Raw genomic sequence first — 26,145 nt, 5'->3', positions numbered from 1 at the left:
TATCCTGAGTGGTCTAGTTTGTAACTGTGTGGATTTGAATTATGGAAATGAAGCAAATTTTTGAGAAAGGTAATGTTGAGTTCACTTGAAGAGCATGATGTACGTAGGGGACCCATCTATGACAGGATTTATTAGACAGTTGGATTTGGTACCTTACAGATCTTTGTCCTCTCTCTCTGTACATATATATTATATGCATACCACATCTACGGTCTCTCAGGTCATCTGCATAAAATTTATCTAGTTAGCAATAGACTATAGATCGCAATCTTTATCTTGTAGATATTTTAAGCTTTGTGGACCACACAATCTATACCACTACTCAGTTCTACTTTTACAAATCCAGATGGCAGGCTAGATTTGACCCATAATTTGGTGACCTCGGCTCAGGGGCAGGCACATGGGCAAAATACAGCACTTTAGTTTTGAAAACATAAGTTTGGTCTTCAACCATTTATCTGAAGTAGAATCAAAAGAAATTCTCACATTCTGTTTCATTAATACATTTCTGAAGCATTTCTAACCAGTGCCTAGTTTAGAATATATACTCATTAAATATTTATGCAATGAATAAAGTACCTAGCATTGTCATAATAACATTTATTTAAATGCACTCTTAATCTATACAGGCCGTTGCAGTCTTCTTCCAGTTGTAAATAACTCAGGTGCTATTTGTAATTCATGGAAATTGGACCCTGCAACTCTTCGTTTTCCTTTGAAAGGCCTTCTACCATATGATAAGGTATGTTGCTAAATGTAATGAAACTTATTCTTCAAATGTTCTTTATCCTAGATCGTAAGGTATGTGACGCCAAACCACCTCTTCATTGTTTGCAGAAATACATTTGAAAGGAAGATAGTAGGTAGTTCCTCATGCTATTCTGAAATCCACATATACTCCATGGGTTGTGTCTTTGAGCCTCAGTGCCACTCCTGGCAAACTACTAGGAGATAGAAAACATTTTTAATTGATTCCTAGACCAAGTCCTTACAGTTAAAAAGTAGAAGAACCAGGGTTTGAACACAGGCTGATTCAAGGATCTTCACGCTTAACTCCTATGGTGTCTATTCATTTGTCCTACACAAACTTGGAAATAGTGTCTTGGAAACTTGGAAACTGTTCTTTGGAATTCCTTCCTTTACCACTCCTTCTAAATGTTTACACTAATGAGAAATCTTGCTGATGGAATTCATATTTTTGGAATATAGTTACTCTTCTTAAACTATATTCATATTTTAAACCAGCTCTTGCTATGAACACTGATAGTTTGGTTATTCTGTTTTAAAATGATCTAAGAAATCTTTAAAACTAGTACTTGAAGTAAATGCTGATGTACCCAGTTTATTTTACTATTAAAACTGAGAAAGGAGCAAAAGGACATTCTTATAACTGATGTGAATTGAAAGAGGCTACAGCCTGATTGGTTTAAAGATAAAAGAATTTTTATTTTTTTGTCAGTCATGGGACTTGAACTCAGGGCCTATGCATTTTCCCTGAGCTTTTTTGCTTTTTTTACTTTGAGCCACAGCTCCGCTTCCAGTTTTTAGATAGTTAATGGGAGATAAGAGTCTCAAGGCCTTTCTTGCTGGGGCTGGTTTTGAATCACAAACCCTCTGATCTCAGCCTCCTAGTAGCTAGGACTACAGGTATAAGCCCCCGGCACCTGGCAAGACAAAAGAATTTTAAGGAATTTAATGCAGCAATAGTTTTAAGGTTTTGACCTCACAGTTGTAATAATCCAGATTTTAAACGTTACATTAAAAAAAATCAGCATATATAATGTTTTTCCTTTTTTCCCTACTTCCTTCTTTCCTTCCATGACACGCCCCCCCCCAAAAAAAGGCTGATATAAATTGTACACAAACTTACATTCTCTAACTAGAAAGAAGTAAAAGTAATATGTTAATAAAAAACTATTAAAATAACTCAGAAACTGCCTGGCACTCAGGGAATAATTAGAATAAACATAGAATGAAATATTTAATATATTTAATAAATACAAGTTAATATTTTAAAATTGATATGTTTAAATATAAGCCAACTAAATGAAAACAGGTAAGAAAACATGCAAATAACTCTTTTCTATAAGTTCATATATTTAAGTGCCATAAAAGCTACTTTGACAATCTTAGGGAAATCAAGAAGGGAGCACCTCATTATTCAATATATAGAATAAACTTTCAAGTCTTCACTTAGAGATAATGGCTATAAATGCTGAAAAAAATACTCATTTATTTTTTTGTTTACTTTTTTTTTTTGTGCTAGTCCTGGGGCTTGAACTCTGAGCCTGAAAACTGCCCCTCAGCTTTTGTACTCAAGGCTACTGCTCTACCACTGGAGGCACAGCTGCTCCACTTGTGGCTTTTTGGTGGTTAAAGAAGTCTCACAGAATTTCCTGCCAGGCTGGCTTTGAATTGCTGTCCTCAGATCTCAGCCTCCTGAGTAGCTAGGATTATAGGCATAAGCCACCAGCACCCAGCCACTTCTCCTTTTTTTAAACAGTGTTTGGTGGGTTTTATTGTGCTTCATTTATGCATATGTGTATAATACCCTTCAATTCTGTTTACCCCTTTTTAAATGTACCTTTTAGTATCATATTTTATAAATTGGGTTTGGTTTTCAGAAATTATAGGCCTAGAAATGCTGCTGAAAATTGGCTGTTAAAAGTTTTTGTAGGGGCTGGGGATATGGCCTAGTGGCAAGAGAGCTTGCCTCGTATACATGAGGCCCTGGATTCGATTCCCCAGCACCACATATACAGAAAACGGCCAGAAGTGGCGCTGTGGCTCAAGTGGCAGAGTGCTAGCCTTGAGCAAAAGGAAGCCAGGGACAGTGCTCAGGCCCTGAGTCCAAGGCCCAGGACTGGCCAAAAAAAAAAAAAAAAAGTTTTTGTAGAAAGGAAGCAAAGATTTTAATGGAGCTTCCGTATGTCTTAGAACTATGATCACATACAATAAAAATATATATAAATACATGTGTGTATATGCACATACTTTAAAAATGACACTATAAAGTTGACATTTCAGAGTAAGACTCTGATGTGGAAACATGTAAACCTTTTGTGGTATCAGAAAGGGTAGGAAGTTACTGGGCAAGTGGAATGAAAAGATCTGGTTCTAGTGTCTTTCTTTTTACCTGTATCTAACCTTGAACAAATCTCTCTACTTCAGTTTTCAAATGAGGGTGGGACTAGACTATGTGTAAGTACTAAAATCCTATTTTTTTCTACTAGATTCTGCCTACTGTGGGAAGGTAATAAGTACCTTGGAAAATTTATTTTTTTTAACTCAATTTCAAATAATTTGAAATAACATGTTGATCATGAAGCATAATACGTTTTATTGTTTTTTTTTAAGGATCTGTTTGAACCACAGACTGCTTTGTTGAGATATGTATTGGAGCAGCCTTATTCCAGGGATATGGTCTGCAATATGCTAGGTTTAAATAAGCAGGTACTGTACTCTGCCGGAAACCAATAAAATCTGCATAGAATCTGCACTGTTCTTTTCTCTTTTCTTTGCTATAGCTAACTGAGCAAAACAGTTAAGACTCATGATTTTAGTATATAGTTTATTAAATAACGTATTTCTATCATTTATATATAACTTTAGGAATGTTTAATTAAAAAGGAAGTATTTTTAAACTTGATTTGTTTTGCATTGCTTTTTTTTCTATAAGGCCAGTTTCAAGTACACCTTTTGCCAGAGAAACCTACACATGACTTAACCATAATTTTTTTGTGTTTTTTTTGTTGTTGTTGCTTGGGTGTCTATTTTTATAACCCTTGATATCTACAGTGTGGCCTCTATGCTGACTTTTCACCCCTTTTTTGATGTGTTGGTTTTTGGTGGTTTAACATGTGGGAGGGTTTATGCTGACTCTGGGTTCCTTGAGGCTGGCCTCATAGTCACTGTTTTGTCTTTTCTTTTTTTCTTCCTTTATTTTTGTTCTGTCCTGTCTTGTCCTGCCCATCCTCCAATGCTCTAGACCTTGAACATTGCTCAGGTATGTTCACAACCTTACTGTTGTATTGTGACTAACGATACGCTGGCCGCTTTGTAGCCACTGATTCCATTTAGAGAGTACATGTATGGTCGGGGCTTGAAATTGGCAGGACCATGCTGAGACCAAGGCCACTAAACAAATTTCTTCTTGGGATATGAGAGTTATTTTTGGTGGATGGTTTTTCTTTTTGTTTTTGTTTTTGTTTTTTTGGTTTTTTGTTTTTTTGGTTTTTTGGGTTTTTTTGGTGTTTGTTTTTTTTTCTTTTTTTTTTCTTTCCACCTTTTTTTTTTAAGAGACAACACCTGGCACTCAATGAAGCCTGTCACTTTTTGATGGGTTGTTTTTCTTCCCACTCCGTTTTTATACTTTAAAGTTAGTCTGATGAAATGTTCATAGATGGAAAGTTTTGTAGCCTCTGTCTTTCCATACAATAAAGACAACGTAAACAACAAATACTTAACATTGCCTTGCCTTAAAATAAAAACAAACCAAAAAGAAATCAAAAGAAAGCATTTTAACAGATATGCTACTTTTAAAAAGTTGGAGTGGTAAGCTTTATGCAGGGAAAGCTTTTTTGGCAACCTGGGGATTGACTATGAAATGTCACGCTCTTAGGTGACCCCACACCTCTTGACAAACACCCTTCTTTATCAATCTTTGCCAGATGTGTACCCCTAGAGTGGGCTCCTCTCAGTTGCAGCTCACCTACAGCAAGGGGGAAAAACACTCTGGCTACACTTTGTATGCCAAACTCTTATATAGTCCCAAGTCTGTTTCAGGACTTCTGACTGTTGAGATTTTAAGCAAAATAGTGGTTCCAGTTATTTTTGTTAAAAATTTTTGAGCCCAGCATATTAAAATAGACCAGCTTTTTGACTGTAAAAAACGTTCTTGTCTAGGTTATATAAAATAGCGTTGCTGTTTGCAATACTATAGTGAAGGTTGTGCCAGTGCTTCCATTTATAAAGCCCTATTTTTAAGGACATATAGCTTGGCCATAAAACTTGCTCAGTGTTGAAACTTTGCATGCCAAATCTCACCCTAGAAGCAGTATCTCTTTTATTATTTTGAGTTTTTTCTTCTGAAAAATATACCAAGTTTCCTTGTTTAGACAAAAGCCTTTGTATATGTGAAATTGAAGCTGCTTCACCACTAGAGTATCTGACAGTTACCTCACAGAATCTGTCACTTTAACATCTTAAAAACCACATCATTAATTCTTACCAACTTTCACTTGAGTTAGAGGTAAGTATTTAGTTAACATTGGAAGAATGCTATATCTTAAAACGTATTTCTACAATGAACTTTCAAGTCATATTTGACTCAGTATTTTTACACTTTGCTGGATAAATCCATACATAGTTACTAGAGCTGCAAGTACCTTCCCCCAGACATTGTTAACTTTTTTACTTCTGGGGGGCAGCTTTCTTGAAAGTGGATATTGACAAACTAACTCCAAGAAGAGTATTTCTGATCTGATCATTTCAGTAACAAGTTTCAACCTATAAAAAGTTTATGACTAAGACATAAATCCATAAAAAATAAAGTTTATAATGGAAATGCTGACAGAATATTATTAGTATCAGTCCCACTGTAGTGTAAACATTGTCAAAATTTCACAATTCATCAGTAATTGTTTTCATAGGAAACTAGTAAGGGGACTTATAGAGGGAAGATATCTATTGTCTTCATTTATTATTTTGACTTACTAGAGGTAGCATAAAAAATGAGTGCACAGTGTAAAAAGCATACAATTAAAAGTAACCTAATCATCTTATCACATCTTTTTATTATTGCAGAAATATAACCTGTACTATACTTTCTTATCCTTTCTCTAGCAGTGCAGTAATTTACTTAAAGCTCAAAACCTTTTTAAGACCTATCCATATTTCATTTTCCAGTAGGAATTGGGCTATAGTTTATTCTAAAATTGGTTGCATTCAGGTCATAAATAGCCCAGTTATATGATTAGCAAGATGGAGTGTTGGACTTAAACTCACAATAGAAAAATTTTGCATTAGGTGTTTAGGTGAGAGTTTGTATTTCCTTTCTGGTGAATACAGTCATCACAAATCACATACACTCCTCTAGCTGTTATTTGCTATTATGATCTCCAGCTACCATGAAACTAATACAGTTGTTTGAAATAACCTTATAAGTTAATAAATGGCATAAGGGCTTTGGTTCTGATTGGCAATTTCCTTGGTTTTAAAGCAATTGGTAGATAGCATTGAGAGAGAATTTTTTTCTCCCTACTTGCTTTGAATAGATACTGCTTTAATATTGATGTTAGAGCCCTGAAGCAATGAGTTAGAATTAGCTTAAGGCATCTAGGTATGGTATGTTGAATTTTTAATTACAAAAGCTGTGCTAGAACCAGTTGTGGGAAGTGTCAGGTGCTACTCCGTGGAGAATAGGAGACCCCGAAAAGCATTCTCTCATCAATTAAAATAGTGCTGGTATGGAAACAGGGACGTGGGTATAGTCGGTGTTAACATTCCTACTCTATACTCGATTTCCAGCTTTTATCAAAACTGAACATTTAAACTAAAAGTCCAATACAGTTTAAACAATTGCATAGAAATAGCTAAAATATTGAACTTAGATATTTCACTGTTAAAAATATGTTAAAACTAAATATGCACATATGGTTAAACTAAAAAGTCCACTTTTTATTTCAATATTTTGAAGCCTTAAATTTAGGAATGCTTTCAGAACAGATGATAGGTATAGCCATTAGCATTAGCCTTACATCTGTAACTTGCAGAATTATCTTAGCTAGTAATTGATTAAATTTTACTTGTAAATCACTAAATTGTTTTACAAATGTTCATTTGGTCTACTTTATGAAACAATCTGCCATGTAGTGAAGTCTTCATTTTAATATACCGATTTTCAATCATTTAAAGAAAAACATTACTCGAACGTGACAGTATACTACTTTATATTTAAACTCTTTCCTCTTGGTATTACCAAAATTGGCAGGTAAACAAAACAAGTTTAATGCTTTAGTTAAACTTTGTCTGAAAAAAATGTCCTTGGCTTTAACCAGAAACACCTGGAAAATTTATAGTTAAACCTGATAGGTGTTGTGTTTTACCATCAGGGTATTAGGTACAATAGAGATTCCTGATGGGTTTAGTTCTTATCGGAAAGATTGGAGGTCATGGTGAATAATGACCATCAGTTTTACCTATAAGTTTCCTAATTGTTTTTTACTGTGTCAAAATTTTAGTATTTTTTTATATCCCCTTTAAACCATTGACTATGCCATCAGGATATGCCTAAAACACGTGGGTAAGTTTTTTTTTTAATTTTTAAACAAATAACTAATACTAAAAGGGAAGCTCCAAGGGGACTCAGGTGCTAAATTCCAATTTTATTTAGTCTGCTATTTTTTCCTTAACTAGCTTGATGGAAAGCCACTGAGGATGGAGCAATAGATGACAAATTGATTAGTTTCTAAACTTATAATCAAATTCCCATCACTAGTGAAAAATTCCTACTGGAAACTTTGGCTTTACTTCTTTTCCCAATTTTTTTCTGACTCTTGAATACTTTGAATGATCTCACTCTAAATTTGTGTTGTCTGACACATTCCTTAGGTTGTTGGTGGTTGGCAGAACTAGTGAATTTCAAGCCCTGTACACAGTAGTTTTGCATGCTGACTTAAGAAATAGTCTGTAGTGTTGTCTGTTGCACTTTGCTCTGCTTCATAATGATAAATACATTTGGAGGAAAGTACTGTAGTCTCAACTGGTGTTAATATTGCTACTGTAAACCTGTAATGTGGTTGAACTGTGATCATGGCATTGTGTTTTTGAAACTATGAAATGATCATTGATGCTTACTGTTTTGGATAGATGTTTGTTCTCCCTGCATGCTTGAAGAAAGTGCAGCTGTATTAGAGCTTTACAACTTGGAGCTGGCAAAGAGCATGCAAAAGAGGGGATGCAATCCATTATGTTATGTTGATTCCCAGATTTGTCCCCATTTTGCATTTTTTCCAAAATGGAAGAACTCATATCCCTTTTTCATGGCAAAAGACTGATTATTACATCTAAAGTTTAGGGGGAAGCATCTGTATTACGAATTGCGTGCACTGGAAAGGCTTCCTGTTGCCTGCTACTAAGGAATACAGTGTATTCAGAAAAGGAAAATGAAGTGGCTTTTAAAATATGGCTTTCTGTACTTGTTTGGTAAAAGTATATTTTAAAAATTACTTTTGAAAAGTACACATCTTTTTGCCTCTAGAAAGGGAAGTTGCATTTTCATTGTTAGTATTTAAGCCAGTTCTTTTTTCTTATTTTAGATTTTAAAATGATCTAATTTAAAATTAAAGCTGCATCATGTTGGCTTCCAAAGTGGGTAAGAGCACAGATTGACATTTTAATCAGTTACTTCTAATAGTAGACAAAGCTTCCATTTTATTATCAAGATTGTTGCCACACATTGAAAACAAACATGGAGTAGTCTCCAGTTATTTCATTATACCTCTGTTTACATGGTAGTGTGAACTTGTGGATGTTAACCTTAAAACACATAGATTAACTTACTGCTTTGTTGACTCTGTCAGTGTTTTATCCTTGAAAATGCAGGGGTTTCAGCTTTTGAGGTCACTTAGAAAATTAATAATGCTTTTCCCATTTCATACCCTTTTTAGAGTATTACCTTTTTCCAAAGGGTAAATATAAATAGCGAATTTTTATACTGTGCTTTGAATGCCTTTGTCAAATTGAAACAATGAAACCTGTGTACTTGAAAAGTCAAAAGTTAGTGGGAGGTCTGTTTGTGGAAGAGCTGAAGACATGATTTTTTTTTCCACTGGAACATCCTCTATGATAGTGTGACATGGTGCAGCTTTAATACGCTAAATCTAATCTTAACTTTTTAAAATTCAACTTCATTCCATGCTTCTCAGCCTCTCGTTAACAATTATGCCCATTAACTGGTAACTTCTGAAACTAACCGGGAGGCTTTTGGAATACTGTATTTAATCTCTGCCCTACAGCAGAAGCAGCGCTGCCCTGTGCTGGAAGACCAGCTGGTGGATCTGGTGGTATACGCCATGGAGCGGTCTGAGACCGAGGAGAAGTTTGACGATGGGGGAACAAGCCAACTCCTTTGGCAGCATCTTTCCAGTCAGCTCATTTTCTTTGTGCTTTTCCAGTTTGCCAGTTTCCCACATATGGTCCTTTCTCTTCATCAGAAGGTATGTTCCAGGTCTCTTGAGTCAGAGCTACTTCACCAATGATAGTTCATTTTCCACTAGTTTGAGCACTCCCTAGTTAGTGATTTTAGCAGAGGCAGAAGTTGGAAAGAAACTTTTTCCAAAAGTTGTGAAAATTCTTTGAGTCACCATACTCCTCTCCTACTCTTGGTTTCTGACTGACTCTAGCAAACTAGGGAAGTGTTTTATGACAATTAGTCCAAGAGAATTAAATAGAAAAAAAAAACCTATTGCTATGGTAAAGTATTTCTTATACTGAAGTATTTTTGATAAAAATTAACCTATATTGACTTTGGTTCTCTTGCACACATGACCCATTGAATTCTGCCCAGAAACATAGACTTTTGATATGTATTGTGACAGTAGAACCAAAACATATACTATATGAAAATAATTGAGCAGGCTGTACATGATGTGTCTTGAATTGATAGTACTAACTAAACAACAAAATTACATATGTTCATCTTGAGAACAGAAACCAAGTATGTCAGGTTTTCATCATTATAACAGAATGCCTGAGATAAATTACTTAAGAGGAAGAAAGGGCTGGACACTCATACCTGTAGTCCTAGTTACTCGGGAGGCTGAGATCTTAGGATTGTGGTTTGAAGACAGCCCTGACAGGAAAGATTCTTACCTTCTGTTAACCACAAAGCCAGAAGTGGAGGTGTGGTTCAGTTGGTAGAATGCTAGCCTGAGCACAAGTGTTCAGGTAGTGCCCAGGCCCTGAATCCTAGCCCCAGAACTCGTAAAAACACAAAGAAAAATAAAGAAAGGTTTATTTGGGCTCAGAGGTTTCAGTACCTGGTTTCTTGGCTTCTTGCCTTGCCATACATCATGGTAGGAAATGGTTCTGCCATGTTTCAATAACAACAGACTTTTAGCATACCAGCCTTTGGGGGACATTTAGAACCCTAGCCATAACACCGAGTTTCCATAAAAGAAAAAAAAAAAAACAAAGCACAGAGCTCTATACATTCATGTTTTTTTTTTTTTAAGTATATGCATTTATTCTTAAACATCTTTTACAGTTAGCAGGACGAGGCCTGATTAAAGGCAGAGATCATTTGATGTGGGTTCTCCTGCAGTTCATTTCTGGAAGCATTCAGAAAAATGCACTTGCTGATTTTCTCCCAGTCATGAAGCTCTTTGATCTACTATACCCAGAAAAAGAAGTAAGTTTTACTAAATATCTGACAGTGTGGTGAGTAAATTATGACTAATTTATTAAGCATTTTGTGAAAATAACACTGGAGTGGGGTGAATTATTTTCCGCAGTCCTGTGACTAATCCTGATCACAGTCTGAACATTCACTTTCTTTTGACATTAGATTGCTTTATGTACAGTAAAGAAACTGTACAAGGTTTTCTAGTTTATCAGACTAAATTTTCTAGTATATCAGACTTAGTTTGCTGTTTTCAAAACTACTAGATTGGGAAGAATGGGAGAATACATTGAAAGGGTGACATCTATCAAGATGCATTTGTAATTAAGAACTGATTCTGTTGAATAGTAACTCCTCTGTACATCTGCTTAAAGAAAAAATAATACTTAAAAACTACTAGTATAGTTTTAATCTGCACCACATTGAATGGCCAAATGACAAGTGTATGTTTCAAGTCATATGTGATATGTTTTGATTGTTGTTGCAGGAGTTACAAATTTTACAAAAATTAAGAGTGACTAGAACAGTAAACCCTCTTGTAACTTCACCTAGGAATTCTTCATCTTTCCTCCTTCTCAATAAGGAGGACAATATTAAATCAAATTCAGATGCCCCTATCAGTTGACCTATCCACCCCAGGCTGGCCTGGAACTACAGTCCTAATCTCAGCCTCCCAAGTAGCTAGGATGATAGGTAAGACACCAAGATGCCCAGCAAGTTGGTTGAGATGGGTCTGACTCAGAAACTTATTGCCTGGGCTTCCTTGAACCATGATCCTGTTCATCTCAGTCTTCATGTAGCTAAGATTACAAGTTTGAGCCACTGTGCCTGGATAGGCTGCCTATTTTTTTAGACTTTTGTTTTGTTTTGAGAGGGCCAAGTGTCCCATGTTGGCATGTAATTTTCCTGCCTCAGCCTCTCAAGTACTGAAACTCAGGCATATACCACTATGCCTGTTTCTGTTAATTAGTTTATTTAAATGTATTTTTAGTCAACATGTTAATGTATGAGTAATATTATTTCTCATACGTTTTTACGTTCTTAAAAAGCAGATATGCCTCCCTTCGGCCCACCCTTCCCTTATTTTCCTTATTTTTGTTGTATGTGCAATCAATTCTTTACTGCATTCTCCCCCCTCCTCCTTCATTCATCTACCCCTCTCTTCTGGCCCCACCCCTGCCCTTGCAAGTACCCATTTCTTGGTACTTATTTTGTTGGGTTTTGACTTAGTCTTTCTAAAGAATTATACTATTAAAACTCTCTATGTCCATGTTGAATGGCAACTCCTTTGTACAACTAAAGATAATAAAAAATATTTTTTAAAAAAGAAAAGAGAAGCAGATAAAATTTCAAGAGGTGTGGGCAGATGCTGATCAGTGGATCCTGTTACAGTTAAGAACTCCTAGTGCTGGAACTTGAGCAGTGCTCAAATGGTAGAGTGCCACTTGTGAGTGGAAAGGTTGAGCAAGCGCTTTGAGGCTCTGCATTCAAGCCCTAGGACCAGATCAAAAAAATGAAGTGTGTTTTACACAAAGTAGGGTCTGTTGCTCAGTTATGTATTACAAAAATCTAGAAAGAAGGATTTTAACTTTCTGCAGCAAAGAAGTAGTTTTACTCTGATTATACAATGTATGTATTAAAATGTCACATGGTACATTAATCTATACCATTTAAGTTTCTATTTTAACTGTACAAATTACATATTAAGTAGATATTAAAAGCTAAACCTTAAATGTACAAAAATTACATATGGACTATGTAATGTTTTCATATATGTACTATTGCATATTAGTTAAGGTTATTATATCAGTTAAATTACTGTATCAATTAAGATCATTATAAAAGCATATGTGAGACATCTAGATTGTTTTCAATATATTAATGACATTTAATATTTCTTAATTTTAACTTTTTAAAATAAAATTTTAAATGGTTCTTGTTTGAGAAGGCTCTGTGATAGGAAAACCTTGACTCGGAACCTTTTTTTTTTTTTTGAAAATAAAAACTTGACAAAGAAATATCTTTTAATAGTTAAATGTTACAGCAGTCAGACCTGCTGATTTGTATTATTGAACCCAAGAACAGTGGAGGCTAAACTCTCTTTAAAAAGAGTTACACCAGAAAGGATTACTAAGATGCATATAATCATTTCTAATTTTTCTTAAATAATATGCTAATTGTTCTTTTTCAGTGTATCCCAGTTCCTGATATTAACAAACCTCAGTCAACTCATGCTTTTGCAATGACTTGTATTTGGATTCATCTCAATAGAAAAGCACAGAATGATAACTCAAACCTACAGATCCCAATACCTCATTCCCTAAAGCTACATCATGAGTAAGTCATTTGTTGCTTGACAGTTTTCCTACTTATTAAGTAGTGAATTATAAACTAATACTACTCTAAGTTAAGTATATGGCCAAAGTTTGAAAATCTCCCCATACCTACTGAAGGGTGACTATTCAATATTTATGTCATAGCAAGAAAAATTAATCAAAAACAGTATCAGAAAATAGCAGAATAACCGTGTTTATACATACATATGCACATACATGTATATGTGTGTGTGTATGAGTGTGAGACTGATCTTTGTTTCACTGATGCTCTTATGATTGCTAGGCAAGTGCTCTACCACCTATACCACATCTGCAGCCCTGTTTGCTTTAGCTGTTTTTCAGATTCAGTATCCTACTTTTTTCCCAAGCCACCTCAGATTACAACTGCACCTCTACCTCCACGTATTGGAACTCTAGATATATACCACTATAACTAGTTGGCTCTGTGAAATATAGCTTCATGACCTTTTTTTTTCCCCAGGCTGGCCTTGAACCCAGGTTTTCCCATTTCAACATCTCATGTAGCTGGGGATACAATACATATCTACACACCTACCTAAACTTTTATAAATGAGAAGATATTTCATAGCTTTTCAAATGCTTGTGATTTGTGCATGATCTGAGACATCTTTCATTTCTCTGTGCTTCCAAATAACATGATTTGGCTAGCATGTTCCCTCATGTATTTTCCAAAGCCATAATTCAAATGACACCTTTTTAGATAAGACTGTGCTGCAGGCAGGGCATTAGGGATAGTAGAACTTCTTCCTAGAACTTGAAAGGCTTGTCAGATGTCTTCATAGGAGACTAGAGAATAGTTTTGTTTTCACACATTTTATGAGGTAGCCATAATCATCTTCTCATAATGGTATTTGCTAAAGAAAGCCTGTGTTGTGTTTAAGCAGATGGTAAATCGAGAAAGTTCATGGATTTGTAAGTTATTTTCTTGTTGTCTGAAACTTAGCCCATATTATATATCATGTGCTTAAGACATTCATATATAGTTTTACACAGAGACTATAGTATCTGTAGGAATTAAAATAGTGGCTACATAAAGACGGAGCTTTCTGAAAATGAAAGTTAAGCTGAGCACTGGTGGTTCATGCTTGATATCCTAGCTATCAGGAGGCTGAGATCTGAGGATTGTGGTTTAAAGCTAGCCCAGGCAGGAAAGTCAGTGAGACTCGTATCTCCAGTTTAACACCAAAATAACCAGAAGAGGAGCTGTGGCTCTAGTGGTGGAGCACTAACCTTGAGCACAAAAATTCAGCTCCAACCCCCCCCACCCCCCGCCACACACACAAGCATATTAACTTCATAGAAATCATTTTCATTTTTCTGTTGAATGTATATGGATTTTTAGGTTTCTACAGCAGAGTCTGAGAAATAAAAGTTTACAGATGAATGACTATAAGATTGCCCTGTTGTGTAATGCATACTCTACAAATTCAGAGTGTTTTACATTACCCATGGGAGCTCTGGTGGAAACTATTTATGGAAACGGAATTATGAAAATACCTCTCCCTGGAACAAGTTGTTTGGCTTCGGGATCTATCACTCCCCTTCCAATGAACCTGCTGGACTCACTGACTGTCCATGCCAAAATGAGGTATGTTCTTTCATATATTTGGCTTCTATCTAGACATTGATGGCAGTAGATTACAAACCTTGGTTTTATGATTACAGGTGTACATAATACATTTATTACAAAAATGCTGTCAATTATAGAAAATATAGAATATATACATATACACAAAGAAGATAATTTTTATAACCCCTTCATAAGAAATAAGCATGGTAAAATCTTTGGGTATCTTTTTTACATGGATAATATCTGAGTTTATGTTTTCTTTTTGTTAGCAATAAAAGTGGGCTGTTTTACCATGTTTTTCTATAATCACTTTTAGTTCCAGTATTTTCAAAAACATTTTTTTAGCTGCTGCAAAGTTTTTTTGGCTATACATGATGGCTTAATCTCTTCCCCATTGTTGCACAGTGGAGTTTTATGCAATGTCTTCCCATGATGATGATGATCTTTGTTGCAGTTTTTGTATAATTACATTTCTCTTAAAATTTTTCTTCATTTTTATAAAATGATGTTTTGGAAGTAGAATTTTTAATGTTAAGTCCAGGAATGTAAAAAAAATAATTAATTAATTACAGAGACATATTTTGAATTACACTTTTGAAAGACAGAACATGCCTTTGTCAGGTATGACCCTTATGTGCCCAGAGTTACCAAGCTGAAATCTAGATTAGTGAAGCCTGGCACAGAGTGAGGGGAAGCCTATGTTAGCACACATGAGGCATGAATATGTTGAGGAGACTGGGACACTGGGGAGCATGAGGCCCCATCTTGTGGTGCTGCCACCTTGGCTAACTTGTACGGTAAGAATGCCAGCCTATGTATCTCCACCTTCCAATATTGTGCCAAGGGCTAGAAATCTAGATTTTTATTTCTAACCTTTAAGCATTTAAATATTGGCTCAGACTTCAAACACAAAGTAGGTCATAGAGAACACATCTTTGAGTCATGAAAGGGATTATCAGTTCTAGAAAAGCTGTGTTCTTAGTCAAATGTACAGTGTTGTGATAGGTCATATGCTCCACTTGCATCAATGACATATTTGAACACTGTTGGAACTAACACTTGGATCTTAGCGATGATTTATGAACTAATTCTCTGATATGAAAACTTTAACTCCTCAGATGTACCTAGTTTCATATTTGAATAAGAGAAGCAGGCTAAAAGCACTCAAGCTCTTGGATTTGCTCTCATGATTTTTGCCCAGCATTTGTCTCCATGAGCAGAGGAATCCTATCATATATTTCAAGCACCTGTACCCCTTGTCTGTAAGCACCATAAAAGTTAATTAAGAATTCATTTCCAGGAAGTGAAACTGTGATTCAACCGGTAGAGCACTAGTCAGTGCTCAGGCCTAGAATTTAAGCCCCATGACCAACCAAAAAGAAAAGAATGCATTTCCAGCTATACAGTATTATCACCACCAATTACCCCACCGAGCTTAAAGATGTTAAATGAGTCAAGCCTGTTTGAATCATTTCAGTTCAAATTTATACTGTTACCTATAAGAGTAACCCTTGTATTTTTGTAAAAAGTAGGAGTTTTATTGTTTTTTCTTTTCTTCTTCTTCAGCCTTATTCACAGCATTGCAACCAGGGTGATAAAACTTGCACATACAAAAACCAATGTTGCATTGGCTCCAGCCCTAGTGGAAACTTACAGCCGTTTATTGGTGTACATGGAAATAGAGTCTTTGGGCATCAAAGGATTTATCAGTAAGAAAGGACTTTCTGTTATGTCTGTATCTAATCCTTGACATACTAAGTCATCTACACTCAACTGTGCTAAGTGAACAAGTCATTGTCATCACAGGGTATTCCTGCTAATGAGGAAGACAAGACACACAGTACAACAAATAAATGAAATAGGTAACATGTGTTATAGAGAAAAAGCAGAAAACAGGAAGGTGTGTTGCTCTTTAATGTCTGCCAGTGGAGTGGGTCAGTTTTAAGTAGCAAGGAAAGGGTAATGTGCTGGGTAATTGGTATACAGAAGAGTAAGACAGACATGGTCCTGGTCATTATCTTTATGCAAAGGTTTCTAAGGAGGAGGAAACATTGCTGTCCTCTCTTTTAAGTCTAAGGCAAAAAGGTAAAGAGTTTTTCTAGTTGCAGAAGACATTTTATAATGCAATACTGTCTGATTGACAGTAACTTTTTACCAATACACTAGAACTTTAATTTTAACCATAGTAACTCTTCTTCCCAGGTAATTGAGTATAACTTACATAACTTCTTTGGAGGGAAAGGGAACAAAAGATGATGTAACAGAACTTTTTTTAATATGAATATAATTTGGGCAGTGATGCTTGTACTTACTAAGAGGTTGAGGGAGGAGAATTGCTTAAGTCAGTGTTTTGGACCAGACTGGACAATGTCTCCAGAAACCCTAGGGCTGGGGATTAACTCACTGAATGCATTTGGAAATGGTTCAATCCCTATCACTGCCATAAAAAGAAGTGGTTTATTGATTTTTCTAAAAATAATGTAAAAGGCACACCGAGAAGTGAGGTAGGTTATACTTTATCGCATTTTACTTTTCCAGATTGAGTCTCCTTTGTGAAATAAGGAGGAAATTTGGAGACTATGTTTGTATTATTAGTGTGTTTATATTTTCATGATCAATTTTTTTTTTTTTTTTTTTTTTTTTTTTTTGCCAGTCCTGGGCCTTGGACTCAGGGCCTGAGCACTGTCCCTGGCTTCTTCCCGCTCAAGGCTAGCACTCTGCCACTTGAGCCACAGCGCCGCTTCTGGCCGTTTTTTCTGTATATGTGGTGCTGGGGAATCGAACCTAGGGCCTCGTGTATCCGAGGCAGGCACTCTTGCCACTAGGCCATATCCCCAGCCCCTCATGATCAATTTTTTATGCATTTCACTTTCTTTAACTTGCTGCAGACATTCTTTAATGTGTATATTTCAGTAACTCCTGCCACGAATTATCCTGTTCTCCAGGTCAGCTCTTGCCTACTGTTTTCAAGTCTCATGCATGGGGAATCCTGCACACACTACTTGAGATGTTTAGCTACCGGATGCACCATATTCAGCCTCATTATAGAGTTCAGCTACTAAGTCATCTTCATACTTTGGCTGCAGTTGCACAAACAAACCAGAACCAGCTCCATCTCTGGTGAGCTCATCAAAGTTTCCTTAAGATTATTAGAAACTATATTGGAGTTGAGGAACTTAATCCTTCATGTTAACATTTTCTCATTCCTTTTCATTCCTATGTTATAAAACTCTGCTTTTCTTGGCGGGGGTAGGGGGGTTGTGTGTATGTATTTTAGCTTTTTTGTTAAAAACTTAGGACCTTAATGCTTGCTGTTGCTAGCAGGTCTATGTCCTAAGCCCCAAAACTCTGTTTCTAAGGTATTGTATTTCCTGTATAGACACAGTCCCATTTTTAATAGAAATTGGTTAAAGATAGTTGAGAATTAATACTTCCAAGGTGTTTACTATGTTCTAACTTAACACTTTATAATACTAGATTTACATAGACTCCAGTTGATGGTTAAAATAGATGAAAATGGTGACATTGATCAAGATTCATTATGTTCATATACTACTTGGTTGAATGACAACTCCTTTGTTTTAACTACTTAAATAAAAATAAATAAAATTACATATATGTCATAAAAATATCATTTTGATTTTGCTTTAAAATATAATGCATGCCAGCTACCCAAAGCATACACACTTGTAACCCTAGTAACTCAGGGGGGCTGATATCCAAAGAATTATGGTTTGAAGCCAGCCTAGGCAGCAAAGCCTATAAGATTCCATCCTCAAAATAACCTATGAAAAGCCAAACTGGAGGTGTAGCTCAAGTGGTAGAGCACCAGCTGAGCAAATGTGAGGCCCTGGGTTCAAGCCCTAGTGCCACCAAAAAAAAAAGCCACCAGAGGTTTTTTTAAGGCTTTACAAAGGTTTAGTCCTACTGGTATTTAAAAGGTCAAATGATTTTCATTTTAAAACTCAGCATCTCAAAGAGTTTTTCAACAAATTAAGGCTCAGTCTTACACATGAAAAGAGTTATTGTTTTAATCAAGGAAAAGGAATTCGTAGATTGCCTATTTTAATTAACCTAGAATTAGATTTAGTTCCAAAATTCTGTACTATCTGTAGCTTTTTCCCATTTCTTTTTGTTTGTCCCTTTTCAGTGTTGAGAGCACTGCACTGAGGCTCATAACAGCATTAGGCAGCTCGGAGGTTCAGCCGCAGTTCACGCGTTTCCTTAGTGATCCCAAAACCGTGCTATCAGCGGAGTCAGAAGAACTGAACCGAGCCTTAATATTGACACTAGCCAGAGCAACTCACGTGACAGGTACAGTGACTCTAATAGAGGAAGTATGCTTCGGTTCTGCTGCTCACTCTCAGCTTGTTTTTGGTCATCTACCATAATTTTAAAATAGTGGTTGTTAAGAATTTTGGTCTCAAAACAGCTTTATACTTTAAAAAATAATTGAAGTTCCCAAGTAGTTTTTATCTATGGGTATTTTGCTTTATTAACTATTAAAATAAGGATACTTAAAATATTTATTTCACTTAAAAATAAATTTGTATTAACTTAAGTAAAAATAAATTCATATTAACATGAGTAGCCTTTTTTAATGAAAAAAGTAGTATAGTAAGAAAGAGGTGCTGTTCTGAATTTTGTAATGTCTGATGAAAAGGTGCTTGGGGATTCCCAGATCTGCCAAGAGTATCTATTCTGTTACATTATGTCATGTTAGTAAATGTAGGTAAGGTTAGGAGACAAATGTTTGTTGTTGTTGTTGTTGTTGTTTTTTGTTGTTGTTGTTTTGGCCAGTCCTGGGCCTTGGACTCAAGGGCTGAGCACTGTCCCTGGCTTCTTTTTGCTCAAGGCTAGCACTCTGCCATTTGAGCCACAGCACCACTTGATAATTGTGAATATTCTTTGAAATAAAACTTTGGCAATTGTTTTTAAGAAATATAGATCAAATTTATTAACCTCAAATACATTTATATAAATTATATTTCTTGTATAAATAAACCTCTATGATCTTGAGGTTTATACTTGTAGTACATAGTTGTTTGATTCACTGGAAAAGACTTCCTCCATTCTGTTTCCTTGACTCAATTAAGAGCCAGTAAATCATAGTTGGGGTGAGCTTTAGTTCACTCTTGGACCTGTACCACTGTTGAATCATTGGTACTCTGTAACCTTAAAAAAATAATGAGAGATGTCAATTGTCTTTTTGGGGTTGTCTCTTCACTTACTGTTCTCATACTTCCTGACATGACACTCTATTGTCACTTATAAAGTAGAAAATGTAGTCCTGCATTTACTATAACTAGATGGGCAATGAGTATATATAGTACAGTGAAGATCTTGGAATGGCCATTGTTTTTCTTTCTTGATAATGTATTTGGTAAGCTATGGATATGGTCATATATGTGAGAATTACACCTGTTTGTCTATGTTTAGATTTTTTTACAGGCTCTGACTCAATCCAAGGAACATGGTGTAAAGATATACTTCAGACCATCATGAATTTTACTCCTCATAATTGGGCCTCACACACCCTTAGCTGTTTCCCAGCACCACTACAGGTAAATTTTGTCCTGAATTACATAAAGGATACATTTGAAATCCTCTTCTATCACAGTATCTAGAATTAGTCTTGATGAAATTCAAAGAAAATTAGCTTATATTTCTCCTTTTTGCTCCTCCCCCCCAAAAAAATCTCTTGAATTATTATTCTCTGTGAGCTGGGACTGGCCATTTCTAAAAATTTATTTTTTGTCGCCTCATCTTAATAGCTAACAGCTTAGGAGTCTCACGGGTTTTTAGTTTTTTAATTTTCACATTACTTGAAAATTTCTCTCTATAACAGGGAGAAATACACTTTAGTGGAGCTTCAGAGAATACATATATGCTATGCCTAATCAACTACCCAAACTATAAACCTGATTTTTTAATTTAAAAAAAAGGCAGATGATATAAACCTTTATTTTTTTAATAAAGAGAAAGGCAGACCTCATTTGTCTTCTACTTTTTCAGGGAAAATTTAAAGCACAGTGAACATTTGTCTTGTTTTGTATCATATTTTTTTTTTCACTTCTAGTAGGGCTAGAGCAGTGGTTCTGAAATTTAGCAGAGTCACTTGGAGGGCTTGCTGAGCCACAGTTTGTTCATCCCCAGCCCAACAATTTCTGCTTTAATAGATCTGGGATAAAGCCCAAGAATTTGATGAGACTATTAGTTGGGAATGCTCTTCATACAGACATTAAAATATGTAACAAAAGAGTAAATAGATTCATTGTGTTCAGTGTGTGTGTGTGCGTGTGCACACACGCATGTGTGTTCACGCATATGTGTGTTATACTGGGGATGGAGCTCAGGGCATCAAACTCAACTCAGCTTGAGAAGCATTGAGTTCAGGCTTTTGTTGATTATTTATTTACGAAATCTTAGGCTAAACAAGTTTTCATTTTTTTTCCATATTCAGAAATTCAGACTAGTTACTGACTTGGGTGAGGTCACTTAGTGTATTAATTCCAGAACTGGCTTTTTTAAACTCCATATATTCCAGTGCTCTTTAAAGTATAATCAGTGAACTAAAAGCTTTTTGTCTTCCACTTAGGCATTCTTCAAACAAAATAATGTACCTCAGGAAAGTCGTTTTAATCTGAAAAAAAATGTGGAAGAGGAGTACAGGAAGTGGAAGTCAATGACCAATGAAAATGACATCATTACCCAGTTTTCTGTGCAAGGCTTTCCTCCTCTCTTCCTGTGTCTTCTCTGGAAAATGCTCTTGGAAACAGATCATATTAGTCAAATTGGCTATAGGTAAGCCAGAAACCTCATTGACATTCCATTCAGCAAACAGTGATAACCACATAGTAATAGTGTATTTTTACCCTTTGCCTTTCAGAGTATTAGATAGAATTGGAGCCAGGGCCTTGGTAGCCCATGTAAGAACATTTGCAGATTTCCTAGTGTATGAGTTCTCTACATCAGCAGGAGGTCAACAACTGAATAAATGTATTGAAATTCTAAATGACATGGTATGGAAGTACAACATTGTTACATTGGACAGACTAATTCTCTGTCTGGTAAGAATAAATCAGTTTCTAAGCCCTATTCTCTTTGGATCATTGTGACTCTTTGGATCTCTTGTGGCTCATTGATGTGGTGCACATTAATTTTACATTGCTTCATAGAACTTAGTTGATTTATATTATAGTCACATGCTGTAACTTCTTTAAAGAATCAAAGATTTCTGCATTTCTTCTTTCAATAAGTATATATTGAATACTGATATATGTACAAAGCTTCATAGTAAATAAAAGATACGATACTGATTTGTAATATTCTCAAATATAAATAGACTTAGTTCTGAAATACAATAAGGTACAATAAGGATGGGAAGTAATTAAAAAGTCATTGCATTTCTTGTAGTATGCTAATAAAACCAATTCTATTCACTTGGGCTACTGTCCTAACTGAATGTTCCTCATAGCCAATGTCACCTAATGCTGATGTGGATTTCAAGAATATTTTTAAGAGAAGTTTCTAAATCATACTAAAAACTGATGCACTTAAAATATATAATGGTAATTATATTTGAGATGGCAAACTAGCTATGAGCATAAATACAAAGATAGTTACAAGTTATAGTAGGGACTACAGAAAGTAAGAGAAGTCGTTAAAGCAGTCAAAAGACTATGATAAAGCTGGGCATTGATGGCTCACACTTGTAATCCTGGCTACTCAAGAAGCTGAGATCTGAGAATCCAGGTTCAAAGCCAGCCTGGGCAGAAAATTCTCTGTGAGACTCTTATCTCCAATGAACTACTCAAAAACCAGAAGGTGGAGCTGTGGCTTAAAGTGATGATAGAGCATTATCCTTGAGGAAAAGAGCTCAGGGACAGTGTCCAGATCCTGAGTTCCACAACCAGCAACAACAAAAGGGCTAATAAGCTAGGGCTGGGAATATGGCCTAGTGGCAAGAGTGCTTGCCTCATCTACCTGAAGCCCTGGGTTCAATTCCTCAGCACCACATATATAGAAAACATCCAGAAGTGGCGCTGTGGCTCAAGTGGCAGAGCACTAGCCTTGAGCAAAAAGAAGCCAGGGACAGTGCTCAGGCCCTGAGTCCAAGGCCCAGGACTGGAAAAAAAAAAAAAAAAAAGGCTAAGATAGAGTAGGGAAAATACTGCCAAGATAACAGTAGACATTACTAATGGAAGAAACAGTGAGCCGAAAATAGGTTCACCATTAAGTCTTCGGAGTGGTAATTTGTGTGGGATAGACTAGACATCTAAGAGAAAAGCCTGGTCAGGAGGATTTTACTGTATTAAAATTTAGACGTGATAGCACTGCTTCTGGACATCCTGGATATTAACATTTAATTTTTCTGTTCTCCAAAGGCTATGCGAAGTCATGAAGGAAATGAAGCCCAAGTTTGTTATTTCATAATTCAGTTGTTGTTACTCAAACCAAATGACTTTAGAAATCGAGTGAATGACTTTGTGAAGGAAAATTCTCCAGAGCACTGGCTACAGAATGACTGGCATACCAAGCACATGAATTATCACAAGGTACTACTAACTGTAATTAGTGTTTCAAGTAGTTCTTTCAAACCCTGGGCACATATTTGGCTAATTCATTTGGCTGTTTTTCTATGATTCTACTGTTTTCCTTATGATCTGTATGGAAGTACACTAGCTCTAGAGTTGCACTCATGATTTAAGAATAAATTTAAACTCAGTGACAGTAGGCAATGAGTTCTTAAAAAATGAAGAAAGATATACATGGTGTGTCATGTAAAGTGTGTCCCTAAAGAACCGGAGTCAGAGCTCAGTAGTAGAGCATATGCTAAGCTTATATCAGACTCTGGGTTCAGTCAGCAGCACCAGGAAACAAGGTTTTTACTTTTTAATGAAACAATATTTTCAGCTCTTTAAGAAAATTTTCAAAAGATGCCCTAAACATATACCATCTCCTCACTTTCACAGAAATATCCAGAGAAGCTCTATTTTGAGGGCCTGGCGGAACAGGTTGATCCTCCTGTTCAGATCCAGTCTCCTTATCTTCCCATCTATTTTGGAAATGTATGTCTCCGGTTCCTCCCAGTGTTTGATATAGTCATTCACAGATTTTTAGAGTTGCTTCCAGTATCCAAGTCACTGGAGACTCTACTGGATCACCTTGGAGGCTTATATAAATTTCATGGTAAGCCTTTTCAAGTTCTAATTGTCTGTAATCCCTCTGTGACAGAAAGTAGACTGGGTATGACTATTTGGTAATAGTGGTTCTAAAGGTCTTATTTTATGTATTTTAAAGTTTAAGGATGAATGCTGTAGAACTATGGCATGAAGTATAAAAAGATGGCATAAAAATATGATTTAGAGTACAGTGATTTATTGTGAACTAAATGGATCTGGGCACAAACTGGTAGGATTTGAACTTCAGTGCACATGATTTATTTAAACAGAGGGGAAAAAGAACCCACTAGGCAGAAAGGATCATTAGGGAAATTAAGTTATATTTAAAGAAAGTTTTCCTATTGGGCTGAATTGAGAATGTTTACTTTGGAGTTTTAGGAATAAGATTGAAAGCCAGATGCCACTGGGTCAGACCTGTAATCCTAGCTACTCATGAGGCTGAGGTTGGGAGGATCACAGTACAAAGTCAGCCTGGTAGAAAAGTTTGTGAAACCTCTTCTTGACCATCAGCTGGGTGTTATGATGTACACTTGGTATCCCAGCTAGGATGGGAAGCCTAAAATAGGCAGATTGTTATCCTGGCTGGTAATCGAATGGGAGACCTGATTTCAAACACCTTGTAATCTGGCCCTGGTGGATCACACCTATTGCTTTAGCTACTCCGAAAGCTGAGATATGAGAATCAAAGGGACTTATCTCCATGTAACCAGCAAAAACCAGAATTATAGGTGTGATTCAAGGGGTAAGCACTATCCATGAGCTAAAAAGCCAAGCAAGAACATAAGGGCAGAAGTTCAAGCCCCAGTACCAGCGTACACATACATACACACAAAATCAGTGAAGGACAGGCTGGAGATGCACCTGCCTAGCTATCTTGAAGCCCTGCATACAAACTCCATTCATCCATGCATGCCTGAGTCTTGGAAAGTGATACTGTACTTGGCTATACGATCATCTTAATGCTTGTTGGTAATGGCCAGCTGGAAGTTACTGAATAAGGTGATAGCATGGAAAGCATTATTTTAGAAGGATAAGGCAGCATGTCTTGAAAAGAATAACATATTTCAATGAGATGTTTCAAAAGCTTAATACAGTGGCATCACTGAAAATGAGAAAAGACAAATATCAAAAAAGGAACAGAATTTGTTTGGCTAGCTGTAAGAAGATTGCAGTATGGAAGAGAGGGATAGAGAAAAGGAAAGGAAAAATGCTAAGTCTTAAGAAAGGTAACTGGCCTACCAATCTCAAGGCCCTGAGGTCAGTCCCACTGGCTCATGCCCATAATCCTAGCTACTCAGGAAGCTGAGATCTGAGGATCATGATTCAGAGCCAACCCTGGCAGGAAACTCAGTGAAACATCTTATCCCCAATTAACCACCAAAAAGCCAGAAATTGCGCTATGCCATTTAGGGATAGTGTCTAGGCCTTTATTTCAAGCCCTAAGATGAACGGGAAAGGGAACTGGAGAATGATGGGGTCAGTAATGAAAGTGTGAAGATCTTGGAGTAGTAGCCACTGTGGGAACAAAGTGTACTGATCTGGTGGTAGTTCTGCTTAGACATTAATGAAATACATCTGTCTCCAAAGCAGAAGTTTGAGTGAAGTTCAGGAGAGCATTTCTTTCTCTTTTTTTCCTTTGTGATTAGGTACCTGCTGTATGTACAGTAAAAAGTCCCTTATTTTACAACTAGTCAATTCCATTCTCTGTAGGTAGTCACTAGTATCAATTTCTTGTGTATCCTCTCTTAGCTGTCCTGTTTGGGTTTTTTGGTTGTTGTTTGTTTTGTGGTACTGGAACTTGAACCCAGGGCTTAGTATCACCCTTGAGTCATGCCCATATTTTGTTTTGGCAGTAGAGTCTCACTAACTTTACCTGAGGTAGCCTTGATCTTCCAAGTAGCTGGATTATAGACATATACTACCACATCTTCTGTCTTCTTATATATGTGTGGTTTTTATTTTTACTTTTTAACAAAAATAACAAGTTTTCTGCTATCCACTGTACATGACTGTCTAGGGCATCTAATGCAGGACTACAGTGACATTTGTTTCTGCATGGTTACTTTTGCAGGGCAAATTTCCAGACGTAAAATTGCTAGCTCATTATAAATATCTTCAAATTAAACTATGTATATTATTAGGAACCTTCTGCCTGGGGGTTTTTTTGGTTTTTTTTTTTTTTTTTCCCTCAGTCCTGGGCCGTGGACTCAGGAGGCCTGAGCACTGTCCCTGGCTTCTTTTTGCTCAAGGCTGGCCACTAGATCATATTCCCAGCCCCCTGCCTATTTTAAGATTTTTTAAAAAGGTCTGTTTTTGTGATGCACTCTTGTAACCCAGGTTACTTATTAGGTGCAGCTTGGGAGGATTGTAGTCTTCGGCTGGCCCTAGGCAAAAACCTATCCAAAAAATACGTAAAGCAAAAAGGTCTGGAGGTCTGGTTCAAGTGATAAAGCACCTTGTAAAAGCATACCACCAAAAAATTTTTTAAGATTAAAATATTAATTGCATGCAGTTGTTCAGCATAATCTTCTGGGCTGTTGTTCAGTATTTTTTTTTCTTTTTGTCGGTCGTGGGGCTTGAACTCTGGGCCTCAGTGCAGCACTGTCCCTGAGCTCTTCAGCTCAAGTCTAA

The 26,145-nt window shown here is 36.3% G+C and overlaps 1 protein-coding gene across 2 annotated transcripts in view; it reads left to right on the top strand.

The window, feature by feature from the left end:
- The window catches only part of Med23 (mediator complex subunit 23), a 42,130-nt gene that overhangs the window by 8,085 nt on the left and 7,900 nt on the right, over positions 1–26,145 (top strand). Inside the window, exons 9-23 of one of the 2 annotated variants that reach the window (XM_048354088.1) lie at positions 630–742; positions 3,358–3,453; positions 3,989–4,006; positions 9,018–9,218; positions 10,268–10,411; positions 12,594–12,739; positions 14,102–14,347; positions 15,896–16,038; positions 17,275–17,449; positions 18,480–18,643; positions 19,769–19,893; positions 20,928–21,133; positions 21,219–21,399; positions 22,717–22,887; positions 23,305–23,521. In XM_048354088.1, coding sequence (XP_048210045.1) covers positions 630–742; positions 3,358–3,453; positions 3,989–4,006; positions 9,018–9,218; positions 10,268–10,411; positions 12,594–12,739; positions 14,102–14,347; positions 15,896–16,038; positions 17,275–17,449; positions 18,480–18,643; positions 19,769–19,893; positions 20,928–21,133; positions 21,219–21,399; positions 22,717–22,887; positions 23,305–23,521 — 2,346 coding nt within the window. The remainder of the gene's footprint in view (positions 1–629; positions 743–3,357; positions 3,454–3,988; positions 4,007–9,017; positions 9,219–10,267; positions 10,412–12,593; positions 12,740–14,101; positions 14,348–15,895; positions 16,039–17,274; positions 17,450–18,479; positions 18,644–19,768; positions 19,894–20,927; positions 21,134–21,218; positions 21,400–22,716; positions 22,888–23,304; positions 23,522–26,145) is intronic. The other variant, XM_048354089.1, reaches the window with a different exon arrangement.

This window comes from Perognathus longimembris, chromosome 9 (assembly GCF_023159225.1).
Source record: "Perognathus longimembris pacificus isolate PPM17 chromosome 9, ASM2315922v1, whole genome shotgun sequence".
NCBI lineage: Eukaryota > Metazoa > Chordata > Mammalia > Rodentia > Heteromyidae > Perognathus > Perognathus longimembris.
This window is presented reverse-complemented; position numbering and strand designations above follow the sequence as displayed.